The sequence below is a fragment of the Amblyraja radiata genome, chromosome 5 (genome assembly GCF_010909765.2).
Source record: "Amblyraja radiata isolate CabotCenter1 chromosome 5, sAmbRad1.1.pri, whole genome shotgun sequence".
NCBI classification, from domain to species: domain Eukaryota; kingdom Metazoa; phylum Chordata; class Chondrichthyes; order Rajiformes; family Rajidae; genus Amblyraja; species Amblyraja radiata.
Window position 1 is genome coordinate 96034950 of NC_045960.1, and position 19268 is coordinate 96054217.

Sequence of the window (19268 nt, forward strand, 5' to 3'; positions counted from 1 at the left end):
GCTAATTGCAAATTGGAGGAATAGCATCTCATATTTTGCTTTGGCAGCTTACAGCCCAATGGTATGAATATTGATTTCTCTCACTTCAGGTAGCCCCGGCATTCCCTCTCTCTCTCTCTCTCTCTCTCTCTAAACCCTCTCCCACCCAAGTTGCACTAGCTTCTCGTTTTCACCCTACAAACAGCTAACAATGGCCTGTTTCCTTTACCATTGTTACCTTTTTGCATATCTTTCGTTGTTCTTTATCTCTCTACATCATTGTCTATACCTCTCGTTTCCCTTATCCTTAACCAGTCTGGAGAAGGGTCTCAACCTGAAACGTCACCCATTCCTTCTCTCCAGAGATGCTCCTGTCAGGAGATACATCTTTCACCCACTATGTATCAGAATGTAGAGCTCATTGCTACAAGAAGTTGATGAGGTCAATGACCAAGTACATGAACGTTACAACTAAAAAAAAAGCACACCATCGTCTCTATTTCCACAGAAGACTGAGGAGATTCTGCATGTCTCCAATGACTGTCAAAGTTCTACTGCTGCACCATAGGAAGCCTACTGTCAGGTTGGTTTGACAACACCTCAGTTATTGATTTGGACCAGTCCGTTACACAGACCACGCTCCCCACCATTAACTCCATCTACCCTTCACGCTGCCTAGGGAAAGCAGGCAAAATAACCAGGGACATCTCCCACTCCGGTCATTCCTTTTTCTCACTCCAGTCGGGCAGAAAATACAGAAACTTGAAAGCGCGCACCACCAGTCTCAGGAACAGCTTCTTCCCTTCAGTTATCAAACTATTGAACGATCCTTCCATACAGTCCCAATAAGCTAAATGCTGAGCAACTATTTTGGCCTGTGGTATCTTGGTCTTTGCATTTGGCTTGATTGTATTTATGTATTTGACTGGATAGTATGCAAATAAAATCTTTTCACCGTGCCTTGGTACAAGTGGTAATAATAAACCTAAACCCGAACCTAAACATATTTGGAGAATAAATGAAAATGTCGCACTCTAGAATTGGATAAAGTAAGGTAGGAGGATACACCAACGTGAGCATCAGTACCAGCATGAGCCTGGTAGGTTGCATGTCCTATTTTGGTGATGAAATTCAATGCTCAGGCTATTGTTTCAGGCAGTGCATTTCACCTCATGATAACTTCGAGCGTTTAAAAAAATAATTTCTCCAATATTATACAATTTTTCAATTCTAATTGTGTGAATTAAGGTTTTCCTATGTTATTCGAGAAACAGAATGAAATGCTAAGTTGGTAGGTGATTTGTTGGCTGATGGACTGATTTTTGTATTCACATCAGCCGGTCTGAGTGTTTCTATTTATCTTCCAGATCAGTGTGTCATTCCAGAAGTAACTTGTTGCTTTCCCAGGTAATTGCCTTTTCATTGCCCTGGGCAATCTGGGATGTGTTAAATGCTCGGTTATTTGTGAGTGTCAAAACAATGTCTCGACCTAAACTATGAGGTTTTTGGTTTATTTCAGATTGAGCCAGTGGAAAGAGAACACTTGAGGAGCAAACTACAAAATTCATCTGGACAAACCCCTGTTGTAATAGAAGACCAAATCTTTTACAAGGTGAGAACAATACCAACTGATTAAAACTTGAAATGTTATGTTTCATTTTACGTGCTCATTTTTCTTCATAGATTTTCTGTTGTTTAGTTCAGTTTAGTTTAGAGATACATGCACGCAAACAGGTCCTTCGGTCCACCTTGTCCGCGCCGACCAGCGATCCCTGCACACTAACACTATCCTACACACCAGGGACAATTTACAATTTTTACAGAAGCCAATTAACCTACAAACCTGTACATCTTTGGAGTGTGGGAGGAAACTGGAGTTCCCTGAGAAACCCACGCAGGTCACAGGGAAAACATACAAACTCCGTACAGACAGCACTCAAACACTTGGTTTGACTCCCAAAATGTAACACCTTGCGCTAACCTGATTTAAATTTGCCATTCCTCTGCTCAATTATCAGCTAATAAAACTTACAATGCAATCCTTGATAATCTTCTTCATTGTCAATGATACCACCTATTTCAGTGTCATCTTCAAACTTACGAGCCATACCTCGTACATTCTGATCCAAATTGTTAATATAGATGTAATAAAAAGGAACTGCAGATGCTGGTTTATACCAAAGGTAGATACAAAACGCAGGAGTAACTTAGTGGATCAGGCAGAATGTGTGGAGAAAATGGATAGGTGACGTTTCGGGTTGGGACCCTTCTTCAGACTGATTGTGGTGGGGTGGGAGAACTGGAAGTGAGAGAAAAACCAGGACGAATTGAGGCCGGCACCAGATGACCTCGGGAACAAGGTTCCCTAATAACTTGATTGTTGAATTGGGACAGTGTGAGCCCAAGAGGGATATATCGTTGTGAACTGGGAACTGGTTAACAGACTGTTAGTGGAGGAAGAGGTGGATAGGGGAGGGAAGTGTTTGTAGAAGTTACCTAAATTTGGAGAATTCAACATTCATAGTGCTGGGTTGGAAGCTGTGTTGTAAGGAACAGCTTAACCTAGGTAATCTGTTGCCAGTCCCGATTCGTCCTGTTTTTTTTCTCTCGCTTCCAGTCCCTCCCACCCCCCACCACACCCTCCACCCCCCCTACCCTCCACCCTCCCCTTACCCAGTTCTTGATTATTTTGTTTAATGTATCAAGCTGGGGTCATTCAACTAAAGACTGGTAATCTTTAGGTATTGACAATTACAACACCAGCTGAATTTGGCAGCTTTTATTAAATTGGCAGCATCCAGAGTTTAATTTCCTCTTGAATGTTTCTGAATTTGGTGAGCACTGCTTAAAATGTTCAGTTTTGATTTGGAATGGTTGGTGTTGCCACGTATTTTGATGTGGGAATATGAGAAGGTTTGTTGTAACACAAATATTGTAAGCCTTTTCAACTAAAGTTCACGTTATAAAAGTTAGAATTCGGTCCATCGAGTCTACTCCGCCATTCATTCATGGCTGATCTCTGCCTCCTAATCCCATTTTCCTGCCTTCTCGCCATAACCCTTGACACCTGTTCTAATCAAGAATTTGTCTATCTCTGCCTTAAAAATATCCACTGACTTGGCCTCCACAGCCCTCTGTGGCAATGAGTTCCACAGATTAACTACCCTCTGACTAAAGAAGTTCCTCCTCACCTCCTTTCTAAAAGAGCACCTTTTAATTCTGAGGCTATGACCTCTGGTCCTAGACTCTCCCACCAATGGAAATATCCTTTCCTCATCCACCCTCTCTATGCCTTTCATTATTCTGTAACACCGGTTATGTTTAGTTTATATTTGTGGGGTTTCCACTAGATTTTATTTGCTTCCAATAGGTCCCTTTTACTGATGCTCTGGAACTGGTCCGAACTCGGAAGGCCTTCCTCAAGAAAGGGTTGGTGTACATACCTCATCAGGAAATTATAATTCTAATCCAGAATGTATTTCGACAGAGACTTTCCAAGTCTTTGGCTGTAAGTATTCTTTTGTTGCATTTTTTTTTCATTTGTTTTGCTTGTGGTGATGAAAGTCCAAAATCTCCTCATTTATTCCTCTTGTGAACTATGTTGCAATGGAAATCAAGAGCCCTTTGATTGTAAGGAGAATGTCTAAATTCACACAAAGCACTCTACATATCTTTAAATTGTCTCTTCAAATTGAATGAATTGTGTTGTGTAGGTATTCATCTGGGTAAATGGACTGGATTATTACTGGGGTTTAGCTTGAAACTGTGGGGTTCAGTTTGCAAATACTAGCCGCTATCTTCAAGTTCATTATTGTCACATGTAATGAAGTACAGTGAAAAATGTGTCCTACATCCTATCCAATCAGATCAGATAATACTGTACTTAAATGCGATGAAGTCAAACTCAATTACAAAAAGGTAGAACAAAGAGAAAGATACCAATACAAAATATAGTTTCTCAGCATTGTAGAGTAACAGTTCCCTAGACAAAGCCCAATGTCCGCAATGGGGTAGATTTGAATCAGACAGTACCCTAGCTTATGGTAGGACTGTTCAGAAGCCTGAAAAGAGTGGAAAAGTTGTTCATGAGTCTGGCTGTGCGTGCTTTCAAGCTTCTGTATTTTCTGCCCAACAGAAGCAGGAAGAGGGAATGATTGGAATGGGTCAAGTCTTTGATTATGGTTGCTGCTTTTCCGAGGCAGCACAAAGTGTGGAAGGAGTTAATGGTGGGGAGTCGAATCTGTGTGATGGACTTAGCTACATTTACAACTTTCTGCAATTTCTTAGACCAACCACGCTGTGATGCAACCTGACAGTATGCTTTCTATGTTGCATCTGTAGCAGTTTGCCTTGAGAGAACCGTGCTTACACATCTTGGGAATGTTAACATTCTGACTTTGCAGGTGGAGTGTACACCCTCCTGAAATGGTTTAAAATAAAATATTATCTAATTGATAAGAAAAGCACTTCCTGAGAATATTTTAAATGCTTCTTTGTTAAAAGTGATAGTTTCCCTACCACTGACATGAACTCACTCACTCTCCCGGAAGAAATTACAGCGCATCATAAACAGAGCATCCAAAATTATTGGCTTACCCCTACCATCCCTTGAATCACTTTACCAGAAACGGACACTTCACAAAGCCCGCAAGATCATCTCTGACCCCACTCACCCTGCACACTATGCCTTTCAGCTACTGCCCTCTGGGAGGCGTTACAGGTCAATTGCCTCCAAAACAAACCGCTTCAAAAACAGTTTCATTCCCACCGCAATTAACTTTTTAAACTCTGTACGGTGAGGAAATACGAATAAGCATGGCCCTTATGTATTATGAAATGTGTCTGTTTGTATGTATATCTATGTTACAAGTTTAATGTTTGATGAAATGTTGGAACCTGTACCGAGCTGTACTGATAACAAATTCCACCAGCCTGGCTGTGTGGTCATTAAAATACAATACAATACAAAAAAAAAACCTCACAGAGCTATAGTTCCCTATATTCTCTCTAGTTCCCCTCTTAAACAAAGGAACAACTTTTGGCCAGGTGGTCGGTTGGGGGCGCTGCGAGTCAGCTGCCCTGCCAGCAGCGTGTTCGTTATTTCGACTTTTTTTTGATTTTTTTAGTACAGGTGCACAACCTTTTATCCGAAGATCCAAATAACGAAAACCTCCAAATAGCGGCCATTTTTTCGGTCCTTGAAGAAAGGTCCTTGAAAACGTTCACCGAGGGCGGCCCGCAGAGGTGACAGCGGAACCTCCGGTCGGTCCTCGAAGAAAGGGGAACTAAATCCCCATTCATAAAAGAGAAGGTGAGGGTATATTGCGCGGGAGGGTTAATAATTGACAATATGCTGCTGCCTGCCCGCTGAGTTAAAAAGTTCCCACGGTAGACTCACGATACACAGTGTTTCGTGAGTCTTGCGTGGGAACTTTTTAACTCAGCGGGGCAGGCAGCAGCAGATTGTCGCTCGCTTCAGTTTCACCCCACCTACACCCCTCTGCTTCCCGGCCATGTGTGTGACCCCTTCCCTCCCCTCTGCACCGGCGCGGGGTCTTTGCACTGTCTTCAAGTCGGCGATTGCAGCAGGACCGTGCCAGTCACCGGAGACGTCAGGACAAACGGGACACCGACCCCCAGGCCCACTGCAAGCAAGGAGATCCCAGAGACCCACAACCAGCAGCAGCCCAGCCCCGTTCCAACTCCAGAGGAAAACTGCAAACTGGCCGGAGACGTCAGGACCACCAGAAGCCGTTCCCCGAGCTGCGCCCCCTCATCGGGACACCGACCCCCAGGCCCACTGCAAGCACGGAGATCCCAGAGACCCACAGCCAACAGCAGCCCAGCCCAGCCCCGCTCCAACTACAGAGGAACCTGGGTTGCGGATGACGGGGCGCAGCTCGGGGCGTCGTAGGGGCCCATCGGGGAGCGGGTTCCTGTTGGTCTTGACGTCTCCGGCCACCTGCCATCCTCCGGGAACTGTACCGCCCTTGCAGGAGAGTGGGGTTGTTTGCAGTTGCAGAGGGAGGGGGCAAGGGCGGTACAGTTTCCAGTCTCAGCTCCAGTCCAGGGGGGTGGCCGGAGACGTCAGGACCAACGGGACACCGACCCCCAGGCCCACTGCAAGCACGGAGATCCCAGAGACCCACAGCCAGCAGCAACTCCAGCCCAGCCCCGCTCCAACTCCAGAGGAACACGTAGGGGCAGAAGCTGATGGTGTGCAAGGTACGTCTTGTTCTTGGGGTGGCGGATGAGGGGGCGCAGCTCGGGCTGTGGGCAAACTACCACTTGTCGCCGTAGCGGCCCATCGGGGAGCGGATTCCTCTGGAGGGGGAGGGGGGTATTGTGCTGTTTGATCGCCCCCTGCTATCCCAGGGACAGGGAGACACAGCGGCTTTTTAGACTGGTGGGCAATCACTTCCAAAGTTCTGCCCACACAGTCAGTACACCTCTCCTACACTGCATTTCATACAAACATTTATTCTGCAAGAAAAAACTACATTGAAGACTCAAACTCGCGACCGAGTTTACTGCCGGGATCAAGGCGCAAACTCGCGACCTTGCGGATATGAGCCGAGCACTCTACCACTGAGCCAGCCATTAAAATCTACGCTAAAAAAATTCCATTCCGAAGACCGACAAATTCTGAATTACGAAAAGTGTCTGGTCCCAAGGCTTTCGGATAAAAGGTTGTGCACCTGTATGTCCAAATGTTTGTTTTAGTGTCCCTGGGTATGTCTTACGTGGGGGGTGGTGGAGGAGAAAAGGAGGAAGCCGTTTTGCAGTCACTTCCTCGACGGAGACCTTTTCCATGTCGCTTCTCTGCCTCCCCTCTAGCGGCCTAGCAGCTTGGATTGGAGCTGCCTTTTCCGGAGTCGGGCCCAGAGCTTCAGCAGCGGGCGCAGCGTGGAGTTTTCCATCGCGGAGTGGGCGAGCCCTTGCCGAGGGTCACCAGAAAGGAGTGCTCTGTTCGCTGGCCTGTTGACTTTGGCATTATCGGGCTATGGTCTGCAGAGCTTCTAGCCGCAGGCGTGGCGTGGACTTACCATCTGGAGCCTGGGATCCCTCGAAGAGCTCCGACTGCCGGCCTGCGGCCTATAACATCCTGAAGCCGCGGTCTCCGGTAGGAAAGTGGCCGTTCCAGGTACTCCAAGCCGCGGAGAGTTTCCGACCGTCCCGATGTCGGAGTTTCGATCATCCCGACGAGAGGGCCTGTACCACGGATGAACAAAGGAGGACTCCTCACTGCCCTTTGTTGCCTTCCACCATAATGAAGCATGTTGTAGTGGATGTTTATGTTAAATTCTACTGTGCATTGTGTGTTCTTATTTTAATTACATCGCTGCATGGCAAATTCATTTCACTGCAACTTAGTTGGTGCATGTGACGAATAAATTTGTATTATATTGTATTATTTTATTGTATCTCCAGTCATTGCCTGTGGTTGGAGAAGAAACAAAGATCGTCAAGCCCCTCACAATCTTCTCTCTTGCCTCCTTCAATATCCTGGGATAGATCATATCAGGCCCTGGGGACATCCTCCTAATGCTCTTCAAGAACCTCAGCACCACCTTCTTCTCGATCTCAAACTGACCGAACATATTTGTATTCTCCAGGCTGATCTCGCTGTCCTCTAAGTACTTCTGAGTGAATACAGATGCAAAGTATTTGTTTAGTACCTCACCTACATCCTCTGACTCCAAGCTTAGATTCTCTCCTCTGTCTTTGAAAATGGCACTTTTAGATGTGAACTATGGCAAAGGGGGCAGCATTCTTACCTTGAAGTTCCATTGCAAAGTCTGGAGCACATTATTTAAAATCAGCGAGTGTAATGCAATATTGGATATATCTCTTTTAGTTGAGATGTTAAAGGTTTTGTGCAGCATTCGAGGAAAGGTATGGGAGCCTCACACATGTTTACCTCAAAAAAAAATTCTCCCTTGAATAGCACAATTAGAACTGTTATTAAGTTACATAATCTCATTGCCGTTGCCTACATGACATTACAACAGTGACTATATCGTGAAGCTTTAAGGCAGTGAGATTATTGAAGGTTACTTCACGAATGCTTTCTGTTTATTGGGTAACAGTTATATAATACAATTCTTGTGCTGTGAATGTTGGCTTCCGTAAAAGCTTGCACACTGAAAGCGTGGCATGTTTTTAGATATCTTCTTTCTGAAAGCTTAAATAACAACCTGCTTGAATAGCACGGAATAATTTGAAGAGAAAAACGTAGTACTCTGTATGAAAGTGAAGAATTTGAATTTGAATTTGATTCCTTTACTGTCATTCAGACCTTTCGGTCTGAACGAAAATTACGCTGCCTGCAGTCATACACAGTAACAATAAATAACAAAACATACAATAAACACAAATCAACATCCACCACAGTGAGTTCACCAAGCACCTCCTCACTGTGATGGAGGCAAAAGTCTTAGTCTCTGTCTCTTCCCTCCTTGTTCTCCCTCTGCACTGAGGCGACCGATCCAGGCCGAAGATGCCGCTCTCCAGTCCAGCGGACCTCCGTGGTGATGTCGCCGCTGCCGAAAGCCGGAACGCCGTCTCCGCTCCGAGTCGGCCCGCCACAGCCACAGCTCCGAGTCCCGCAGCCTCAGCTCCGAGTCCCGCAGCCCCAGCCCCGGGCCGCTGCATCAGCTCCGAGTCCCGCTGCATCAGCTCCGAGTCCCGCTGCATCAGCTCCGAGTCCCGCTGCATCAGCTCCGAGTCCCGCTGCCTCAGCTCCGAGTCCCGCAGCCCCAGCCCCGGGCCGCTGCAACAGCTCCGAGTCCCGCTGCATCAGCTCCGAGTCCCGCTGCAACAGCTCCGAGTCCCGCAGTCTCAGCTCCGGGCCGCTGCCGAAAACTGGAACGCCGCATCAGCGAGTCGGGCCACCGCTGCCTCAGCCCCGAAGACGGCCAGCCTCGCGTTGTAAGTCCTGGCTGGCTCTGCCTCCGGAGCCTCGAGGTCGGTCGCAGGTTGGAGACCGCCAGCTCCGCCATTAGGCCTCAGCGCAGACGGAGGCAGAGAAGGGGGATACGACAAGAAAAAGTTGCACTCCCCCGAAGGAAGAGACAAAAAAACATGTTTCGCCCCCCCCCCCATAACACAACACAACAAACAAACTTATGGTACATTGAAGGTAGACAAAAATGCTGGAGAAACTCAGCGGGTTTAGTCACATCTATGGAGCGAAGGAAATAGGCAACGTTTCGGGTCAAAACCTTTCAGACTGATGTGAGGGTGGGGGGGGGCGGGAAGAAGAAAGGAGGAGGAGGAGCCAGTGGGCTGAGGGAGAGCTGAGAAGGGAGGAGAAAGTAGGGACTATCTGAAATTAGAGAAGTAAATGTTCATACCACTGGGGTGCAGACTGCCCAAGCGAAATATGAGGTGCTGCTCCTCCAATTTACGGTGGTCCTCACTCTGGCCATGGAGGAGGCTCAGGACAGAAAGGTCGGATTCGGAATGGGAGGGGGAGTTGAAGTGCTGAGCCACCGGGTGATCAGGTTGGTTATTGCGAACCGAGCGGAGGTGTTCGGCGAAGCGATTGCCAAGTCTCACCGATGTAGAGCAGCTGACATCTAGAGCAGCGGATGCAATAGTTGAAGTTGGAGGAGGTGCAGGTGAACCTCTGCCGCACCTGGAACGACTGCTTAAGTCCTTGAATGGATTCAAGGGGGAAGGTAAAGCGACAAGTGTAGCATTTCCTGCGGTTGCAAGGGAAAGTACCAGGGAAAGGGATGGTTTGGGTGGGAAGGGACAAATTGACCAGGGAGTTACGGAGGGAGCGGTCTCTGCGGAAAGCAGACGGGAGGAGATGGGAAGATGTGGCAAGTGGTGGGATCACTTTGGAGGTGGCGAAATGGAGGATTATTTGTTGTATGTGACGGCTGGTAGGGTGGAAGGTGAGGACAAGGGGGACTCTGCCCTTGTTACGAGTGGGGGGATGGGGAGTGAGAGCAGAGTCATGGGGTATAGAAGAGACCCTGGTGAGAGCCTCATCTATAGTAGAAGAGGGGAGCCCCCGTTCCCAGAAGAATGAGGACATCTCTGATGCCCTGGTGTGGAACACCTCATCCTGGGTGTAGATGCGGCGTAGACGGAGGAATTGGTAGGGGATGGAGTCCTTACAGGAAGCAGTGTGGGAAGAAGTGTGGTCCAGATAGCCATGGGAGCCAGTGAGTTTATAGCGGATGTCAGTCAGTAGTCTATCACCTGCGATGGAGATAGTGAGGTCAAGAAACGGTAGGGAAATGTCGGACATGGCCCAGGTGTATTTGAGTGCCGGATGGAAGTTAGTGGTGAAATGGATGAAGTCAGTGAGTTGTGTGTGGGTGCAGGAGGTAGCACCAATGCAGTCGTCGATGTAGCGGAGGTAGAGTTCTGGAATAGGGCCATTGTACGCCTCGAACAAGGATTGTTCGACGTACGCTACAAAGAGGCAAGCATAGTTTGGGCCCATGCGTGCGCCCATAGCTACGCCTTGTATTTGGAGGAAATGGAAGGAGTCAAATGAAAATTTATTCAGGGTAAGGACCAGCTCCGCTAGGCGGAGGAGAGTATTAGTAGACGGGGATTGGTTGGTTCTGCAGTCGAGGAAGGGCTTTGAGACCCTCCTGATGGGGGATGGAGGTGTAGAGTGACTGGACATCCATGGTGAAGATGAGGGGATGGGGGCCTAGAAAACGGAAGTGCTGGAGTCGATGAAGAGCATATGAGGTGTCTTGAACGTAGGTAGGGAGGGATTTGACCACGGGTGATAGGATGGAGGCAAGGTATGTGGAAATAAGTTGGGTAGGACACGAACAGGCAGAAACAATGGGTCTGCCAGGACAGTGGATTTTGGGGAGAAGGTAAAATCGGGCCGAGCGGGGCTGGGGAACGATGAGGTTGGAGGCTTGGGAGGGCAGGGAGCCGGAGTTGATGAAGTCAGTGATGGTGCTAGAGATAGTAGCCTGGTGCTTGTCTTTGGGGCCATGGTCCAAGGATAAGTAGGGGGAGGTGTCTGAGAGTTGGCACGTGGCCTCAGCCTTGTAGAGATCAGCGCGCCAGACCACCACGGCATCTCCCTTGTCGGCGTGGTTGATCACCCAGTCTGGGTTGTTGCAGAGTGAGCGAGGGCTGGGGAGAGGTTAGAGTGAGACAGGGGAGTGGAGAAGTTGAAGCGGTTGATGCGCCGTGGGCAGTTTAAAATAAAAAGGTCTAAAGCCGGTAGATGGCCAAGAAGGGGAGTCCAAGAAGAAGGGGTCCATTGGAGACGGGAGAAGGGGTCATCACTGGGGGGTGAGGCGGAGGCGACAGAAGAAGAGCTCCACATCGTGGCGGGCGCGGAACTCATTGAGGTGGGGACGGAGGGGAACAAAGGTGAGGCCTCTGCTGAGGACAGACCGTTCGGTTTCAGAGAGGCGGAGGTCAGGGAGGATGGTGAACACAAGGCAAGGATGAGGGTTGGGGCCGGAGGAATGCAGCTGAGTGGATGGCGGCCGATGCGATGTGTGGTGGGGGGGTAGTGGGTGGTCAGGGACGAGGGGGGTATGAGGACTGTAGTGTGAGTGGGGAAGACCCAGTGGAAACAACCACAGAGGTTCCCTGGGTTAGGGGGACTAGCACTAGGATCCAGCACAGTCAGAGCCCGTGATGTTAGAGTCTGCAGCGTGGAGACTTCAGGCCCGGTGCTGAGCCTAGGACTCTGAGAAGGTGACGGCTGCGATCTGCTGGAGAGTGGAGGAGTGGCGAGGGTCGGTGGAGTGCCGCGAGGAGTGGAGTCCGGGTCAGCGGGCGAAGCGTAGGAGGTCCCGGTCAGCGGATGGTTGGTGAGTACGAGATGTACGACGGTCCCGGTGAGGCGGCGATGTACGACGGTCCCGGTGAGGCGGCGATGTACGACGGTCCCGGTGAGGCGGTGAGGTTCGGCGGTCCCGGTGAGGCGGCGATGTACGACGATCCCGGTGAGGCGGGGATGTACGACGGTCCCGGTGAGGCGGCGAGGTTCGGCGGTCCCGGTGAGGCGGCGAGGTTCGGCGGTCCCGGTGAGGCGGCGATGTACGACGGACCCGGTGAGGCGGCGATGTACGACGGTCCCGGTGAGGCGGCGATGTACGACGGTCCCAGTGAGGCGGCGAGGTTCGGCGGTCCCGGTGAGGCGGCGAGGTTCGGCGGTCCCGGTGAGGCGGCGATGTACGACGGTCCCGGTGAGGCGGCGATGTACGACGGTCCCGGTGAGGCGGCGATCCCGGTGAGGCGGGGATGTACGACGGTCCCGGTGAGGCGGCGAGGTTCGGCGATCCCGGTGAGGCGGCGAGGTTTGGCGGTCCTGGTGAGGCGGCGATGTACGACGGTCCCGGTGAGGCGGCGAGGTTCGGCGGTCCCGGTGAGGCGGCGAGGTTTGGCGGTCCTGGTGAGGCGGCGATGTACGACGGTCCCGGTGAGGCGGCGAGGTTTGGCGGTCCTGGTGAGGCGGCGATGTACGACGGTCCCGGTGAGGCGGCGAGGTTTGGCGGTCCCGGTGAGGCGGCGATGTTCTCCCCTTCTCAGCTCTCCCTCCGCCTTCCTCCCCTTCTCAGCTCTCCCTCAGCCCACTGGCTCCTCCACTTCCCTTCTTCCCGCCCCCCCCCCCCCACCCTCACATCAGTTTGAAGAAGAGTTTCGACCCGAAACGTTGCCTATTTCCTTTGCTCCAAAGATGCTGCCTCACCCGCTGAGTTTCTCCATCATTTTTGTTTACCTTAGATTTTCCAGCATCTGCAGTTCCTTCTTAAACAATGGTACTTATTGATCTGTTTTTCAGGAGGGTTAGCTTCAACTTGGTGGACCTTTTTCATCCCCGCATTTATTTTAAGATAAGAAAGATGATGGAAGATAAATTCTTGTACCCTTGTCAATATTTATTTCTCAGTGAATAAGCTAAAATAAACTGGTTCATCGCTCTTTATGGGAATTTGCTATGATCCAATTTGCTGCAAGGTTTCCTACATTTAAACAATGACCATACTTCATTAAGAATTTAAAATGTAGTAAAATGTCCCAATATCACAAGAGCATTATCAAACAGTGGAGCAGCTGGTAAATCTGCTGCCTCACAGCAACAGAGACCCTCACGTTCTTCCTGTGATCATGGGTGCTATGGTTTCTTACCATATCGCAAAGTCATGCTGGTGAATAGTTGAAGTAAAAAAATATGTTCTGAATGTAGGGAATGCATGAGAAAGTGGGGATAACATAGAACTACTGTGAGTGGGTGATTGATGACCTGCATGGGCCGAAGGGCCTGTTTCCATGGTATATCACTAAAACTAAAAATTAAATAAAACCTAATATGGAACCAGATAAAGGAGATATTAGGAAAGGTGACCAAAATATTAGAAGTAGATTATTAAGGATCCTTTAAGGAGAAAAGAAAGAAGGCAAAATTAGGGAGGGAATTCTTGTGGTTGGGCCCTTTGTACTTGAAGACAACACACCCATTAATTGAGCATTAAAATGGGCTACTATTTTCTAAAAAGGGCACAAAGTGCTGGCGTAGCTCAACAGGTCAGAACATGGATACGTAATATTTAGGGTTGGGATCCTCCTTCAGATTCATTTAAGTGAACTAATATTTCCTAAATCTTTTGTTTTGTGTGAGAATTTGCTCTGAACCTCCTTGCCCCTGAATAATAGTGCATATTCTGGCCTTTGCAGTCCGTATAGATTGTAGAACTATGGAATACTATTATGTTGTAGCTTTTTGATCCTTTGTCAGAGCTGCCAAGTTGTACGGATTTTCCAAATTTTGTACGGAAATGCGATAAGAATACGATTTTGTACGATTTTGCGTTGTTAAATACGGATTTTTAAAAAATCGGACCATAGATAATCGTAACAACGAGTCACTGCTGTACCGGCCAAGGTGCAGCGGGCAGGTGGGAACAACCGAGATCGGCCCGACTTCCTGTTTGATAACATACCACTCGCCAATGGAAAAGTAATAACCTGGTGAAATTGACTTAATATCTTGCTGCTTAAAAAATGCAAGGAAATAAAAAGTCATGTTTACCTCTAAAAATTATAGCAGATTAAATCTATTAGTATTTTAAATTTCAAGATCTGGATGATTTTTTGTAGGTGTTGATCAACCACGGTGCTTCGGGTTAAGAGGCTGGAAACTCTCTATCTCTCATTCTTTCTCGTTCTCTCTCTCTCTCTCTCTCCCTCTCTCCCCTCCCTTTCTCGCTGTAATTCTCTGTCTTTCGCTCTCTCCCTCCCACTCCCCATCTCTCTATCTCTCTCTCTCTCTCTCTCTCTCTCTCTCTCTCTCTCACTCTCTCTCACTCTCGCTCTCTCACTCGCTCTCTCATCCTCTCACCTCGGCATTCCCGGAATCATTTGGCGTTTTGCAAAAACAACTGCATCTGCAGTTCCTTCCTATAGAAGAAGAACCTGGCCCGAAACAACTCCTAATCCATTCACTCTACAGATGCCGCCTAGCCCGCTGAGTTCCTCCAGCATTCTGTTTTTTATTTAACTCTGAAATTGAAGATAGACACAAAAAGCTGGAGTAACTCAGCGGGACAGGCAGCGACTCTGGAGAGAAGGAATGGGTGAGGTTTTGGGTCGAGACCCATCTTCAGACAATCACAAGTACTCTCACCGACGAGAGTTCAGTTCAGTCTGAAGAAGTCGACCAGAAACGTCACCCATTCTTTCTCTCCAGAGTCGCTGCCTGTCGTGCTCCAGGTTTAAACAGAGCGCTGTCAGTTTAACGTGTGGGAATTTAAACAAAGAGCTGTCGGCTGCAGCCAGCGCTATGGGTTCTAAATGTAGCGCTACTGGATGGAGCGCTATGGGCTTTAAACATAGTGCTATGGGCTTTACACATAGCACTATGGCCACAGGCTCTATGGGTCACAGACTGATAGGGAAAATTATCATATAACAATGAGTCTTTGGAATTCTTTCTCAGTGGAAGTTGAGCCTTTGATTATTTTTCAGGCAGTGGTAGAATTCTGGATAAGGCTAGTGGTGAAAGTGAGATTGCAGTTACATTGGGATTGGCTTAGATTTTACGGAACGGTGGGTGGGTTCAAGGGGGAGAGAGGGAGGGATGGAGAGGGGGGGAGGGAGAGAGGGAGGGAGGGAATAAGAGAGGGAGGGAGAAAAAAAGGAAGGAGGGAGGAAGGGTGGGAGGGAGAGAAAGAGGGAGGAGGAGAGAGAGGGAGGGAGGGTGGAAGGGATGGCGAGAGGGAGGGAGAGAGGGGGAGGGGAGGGAGAGAGAGGGAGTGAGGGAAGGAGAGGGAGGCTTCCAAAATGGCTTCTACATCATCATCTGGTGCTTAAAGCACCTCCAGTTTAAATTCCATTTGGAATATATTGGAGGACCAAGAAAAACAGCCATTCAAACAGCAGTATGCAAAGAGATGGCAATGAATGCACTGTCAAGTAAGGTGCGTAGAAGACAATTGGTAGCAAAGTTATGCATTCTTGTACTCTTAAATGGGTATGACCGCACATTAAACAAAAAAAAATCCAGCAAAATGCACTGCGTAAAAATACTGATTTCCTCAGCAAAATACTGATTTTGAGGTACAGGTACTAGAATACTGAAATGCTCTGACAAAACTTGGCAGCTCTGCTTTGTACCCAGACAGGTCTCTGGTAGAGCTAGGATAGACACAAAATGCTGGAGTCAGTGGGTTAGGCAAGGATAGGTGGAGCCCACTGTTGGCTGTGGAGGAGTTGATAACAAAGGGATATGTGGATGCGAACAGTGGGACTGGCAGGATGACTAGAGTGGGGGATGGACCAGAGGAAAAAAGGAACGAGAGAGGTAGAGCTTTTCAACTGGTCTTGCTCTCTTCCATAGCTTTGTAATCTTTCTTTTGCTTCGTACCCTTTTAGCACCCTTTTATTCGCTAATTGAAATCGAGACCTTTCACTCGAAGATTTACTCTCCTATAAAGAATGCTAATTTTGTTCAAGTAATCGATAAAAATTTGTACAGCCTGATGTCCAAATGTATATTGAGTATGAGTTGCTTCTTAACTCAGTTTTTCTTTTATCTAATGAGTTATTGGATTCTTTACAGCTAATGATATTTGGTTTTAAGTGTGACTGTTTTGAGATTACTTTCATTGCTGAGTCACGGGTGAATCCATAATTATTTTTCACAAGGTTGCAAATGACTTGCTTACCTCCCAAAAGGTTGCTTTTGAAATGATGCAAATTAAGAATGACATTTATTTCTGTTTCAGAAGCTAATGAGAAAAAATATGCATTTTCCTATATCTAAAGTAAAGTTGAGATAGAAGCATTTTAAAGAATAATATTAGTTTCTTGGCATTAAATACATCCCAATGATATCGTGGAGTCTGGGGAGGGAGGTGTTAACTATGGCAGTGGTGCAACAGAGTTATCTAGATTTGTGAATGTTGCTGTCCAAATAATGTTTGCAGGTAAAAGATATTGCCATCTTTTTCATTAAGCAATCTACACTTTTTAAAAGTAGAGGAACTTTTAGTTTAGAGATTTGTTTTTCTTTTACTTGTTCAGTTTTACTTGCACAGCTACATTTCCATTGACACATTGCTGCGGTATAACTGACTGGAATACGTCCATGCACTGCTTATTGTGAAAGCATCGGCATGCTCCTGTTGCTAGGAGATGGTGGAATACTGAGATGGCAGTTATTGCTTCGTTGTGCAAATTCAATCTTATGATGGGTCTGGTTTTGTCGTGAGGAGAAAATGTATTTTGTTACCATGAAGAAAGATGTGTTGTCTGTGCATTATGTAATTTAACATTTTGCACAGTGGAGCTCGGAACCACTTGGGCTATGGCCGAATGATTAAGTGCTGTTGAAGTGATTTTGCTTGGACCTTGCTTGTTACGGTACCATCTTATTTTTGAGAGAGATTTCGGCTGCTGTAAAAGTCTTGTGGGTTTTAAACAATGGACACGGTCCTGAATTACTCATGAGAACCGGGTTTTCTAACAAGTATATTCAGTTTTCTCCACTGAATTCTGTGTTCACTTGATTAAATGCAAATATCCCGGACCTAACTTACAGAGTGCGCCAATTGGAGACTGATTTCAGTTTTCTGGAATTCTGGACTGTGACTGTTCATACTTCAACTTGCCTCCTTGTCTCTGTGATACCATTAATTTTCTAACCAGTGGCTTGGAAAGTAAGAACTGTTCCCCACTGAGGCTTTGGATGAAGACAAATTGTGGCTCTTCTGCACTGATATACTGGACGCACTATACTAGAAGTTAATCAGAAGCTTGGGGTAGATGTGAAAATTGTCCATCTTGTTTTAAGTAGTGCTGCAATATTCTGAACATGTCTTTTATTGATCGTACTGTATGACGGATTCAATGCACCAATACTTGTGATTTGGTGTTCAGTGATGGCCTTCTTACTTTCACATTGATGAGTTTGTTTACTTGGTTCTCTTCATGATCATTTACTAAAGCATGCAGTGTAACTGATTGATTCCTCACAATTCTGAAACAGTTATTCTCAAAGCAAAGGAAGAATTTGAGCAGTTTTTTTTGAATTGCTTAAAATGTTCTTTTTCCCCCCTTCCCTGCAAATAACATCAAAGTGTTCCCACACAAAAGAGCTGTTGAGGCAGTGTGGCTTTGTATGCTCCTGCAAAGTTCAGATTTTTTTGTTTATAATTGATTTAATTTATGCAAAACATGCATTGCAACACCAAGTGTACAGCTGGCGGCAGCGGTAGAGTTGCTGCCTTAGAACACCACAGAACCGGGTTCAATCCTGATTACGGGTGCTGTGCACGGAGTTTATACGGTTTCTCCGGGAGCTCCGGTATCCTCCCACACTCCAAAGACGTACAGGCTTGTAGGTTACTTGGCTTCGGTAAAAAATTGTAAATTGTCCTTCGTGTGCAGGATAGTGTTAATGTACGGGGATCGTTGGTCAGCGTGGACGCGGTAGGCTGAAGGGTCTGTTCCAGCACTGTTTCGCTAAACAAAACTAAACTAAAGTTCCTGTGCACGTATGTGGCTCAGTCTACACACCGCCCACGTGGAAGAGATGTGTATTCATAATCTGAAGCACACATTGATTTTTCATGTCATCTCTGGATTGACTAGATTTTAATGACAAATTATGGCATTTCCATCAAAATGATATATCCAATAAAAAATTGCACAAGAGAAGATGCTAGATTGTGATATTCCACCTTGTCACTCAACATTGCTGTCTGAAGCCTCTTCTGAATTTCATATTTTGCAAATTAGGTTTATATGAAAAATGTATATTTTAAATACGTCTTTCAGGGATACAGGACTGGGATAAGATACAAATCAGTGGGTAATTGAGATACATGACCTAGTCCCATCCTTCAGTAAATATTTTATCCAAGCATCTCCATGTTTGAAGAATTTCTATCTTTCTTTCTGGGATTGTTGGCTGCCTCACTATCCTTGCTAAAGTTCACCTCTGTCCTTTATTGAAGCACTAACGAACTTGTGCATATCATGGTTTTCAGAAAGTTGCTGAATCTCCAATGCCTTTTGTGTTGCCCAGGTCACATATTTTCTATTGGACCTCAGCCATCAAATGCCTGTGGAGCTGTTTCTTTTCTCTTGAGGCACGTGTGTAGTGCGACCACTGTGCAAAATTCCACGTGGGGAACCGGGAAGATTTTATATCCAAATTCTCACGACGTATTTAAATTTGCCGTCCATTTGGATGGTCAGAGAATGGATTAATTTTTTTCTAGAACTAAACTCGCACTTGTATCCACATTATTTTGACAAGATAACTTATCAGTGGAAGGCTACAGTAATGGGCGAGAATGGAAGGGAACAAGCAAATTCATGTTCAATAAGTTTGTATATTTTTTGTGCAATTATTGTTAATCTTCTGCATGGCGCTGAAGTTGCTGCCACTGGCTCCTGTTTCATAGAAATGTTTGGTACTGAAGGGGCCATTGTGTCAGTGCCAAGGCATAAAAGAGCTATCCAATTAGTTACCACTATTATTTCCTTGGAAATAACAGAATAAGGGACCATGGCAAATAAAAAAAGATTATTCTTATTTGCTTCCAAGCAAAAATATGTCAAGTGTTTGTGTTTACTCTATGTAAGAATGAAGACTAGCATAATGGCTTTAAGTATTGCAAATCCATTTAAGTGCTTTTATGAAGGTTGGCAAAATGATTTCTGTAAGTCAATAAAACCTAAAAGATAGTTTTCGGTTTAATTATGATGCGAGTTCTAATTGTCTGGTGTAAAAAATAATCAGAATAGATGCTAGGTAAAATTGCCATTCTTGCACACTA

At 46.7% G+C, this 19268-nt stretch overlaps 1 protein-coding gene across 2 annotated transcripts in view; it reads left to right on the top strand.

Annotated features, from left to right (window-relative positions):
* Positions 1-19268, top strand: part of prim2 (DNA primase subunit 2) — a 238939-nt gene that overhangs the window by 33633 nt on the left and 186038 nt on the right. For both annotated transcript variants that reach the window (XR_004412093.1, XM_033021862.1), the window contains exons 5-6: positions 1499-1591; positions 3350-3487. Coding sequence is in view for 1 of the 2 variants with exons in the window: in XM_033021862.1 (XP_032877753.1) it covers positions 1499-1591; positions 3350-3487 (231 nt within the window). In the remaining variant the exon portion in view is untranslated. The remainder of the gene's footprint in view (positions 1-1498; positions 1592-3349; positions 3488-19268) is intronic.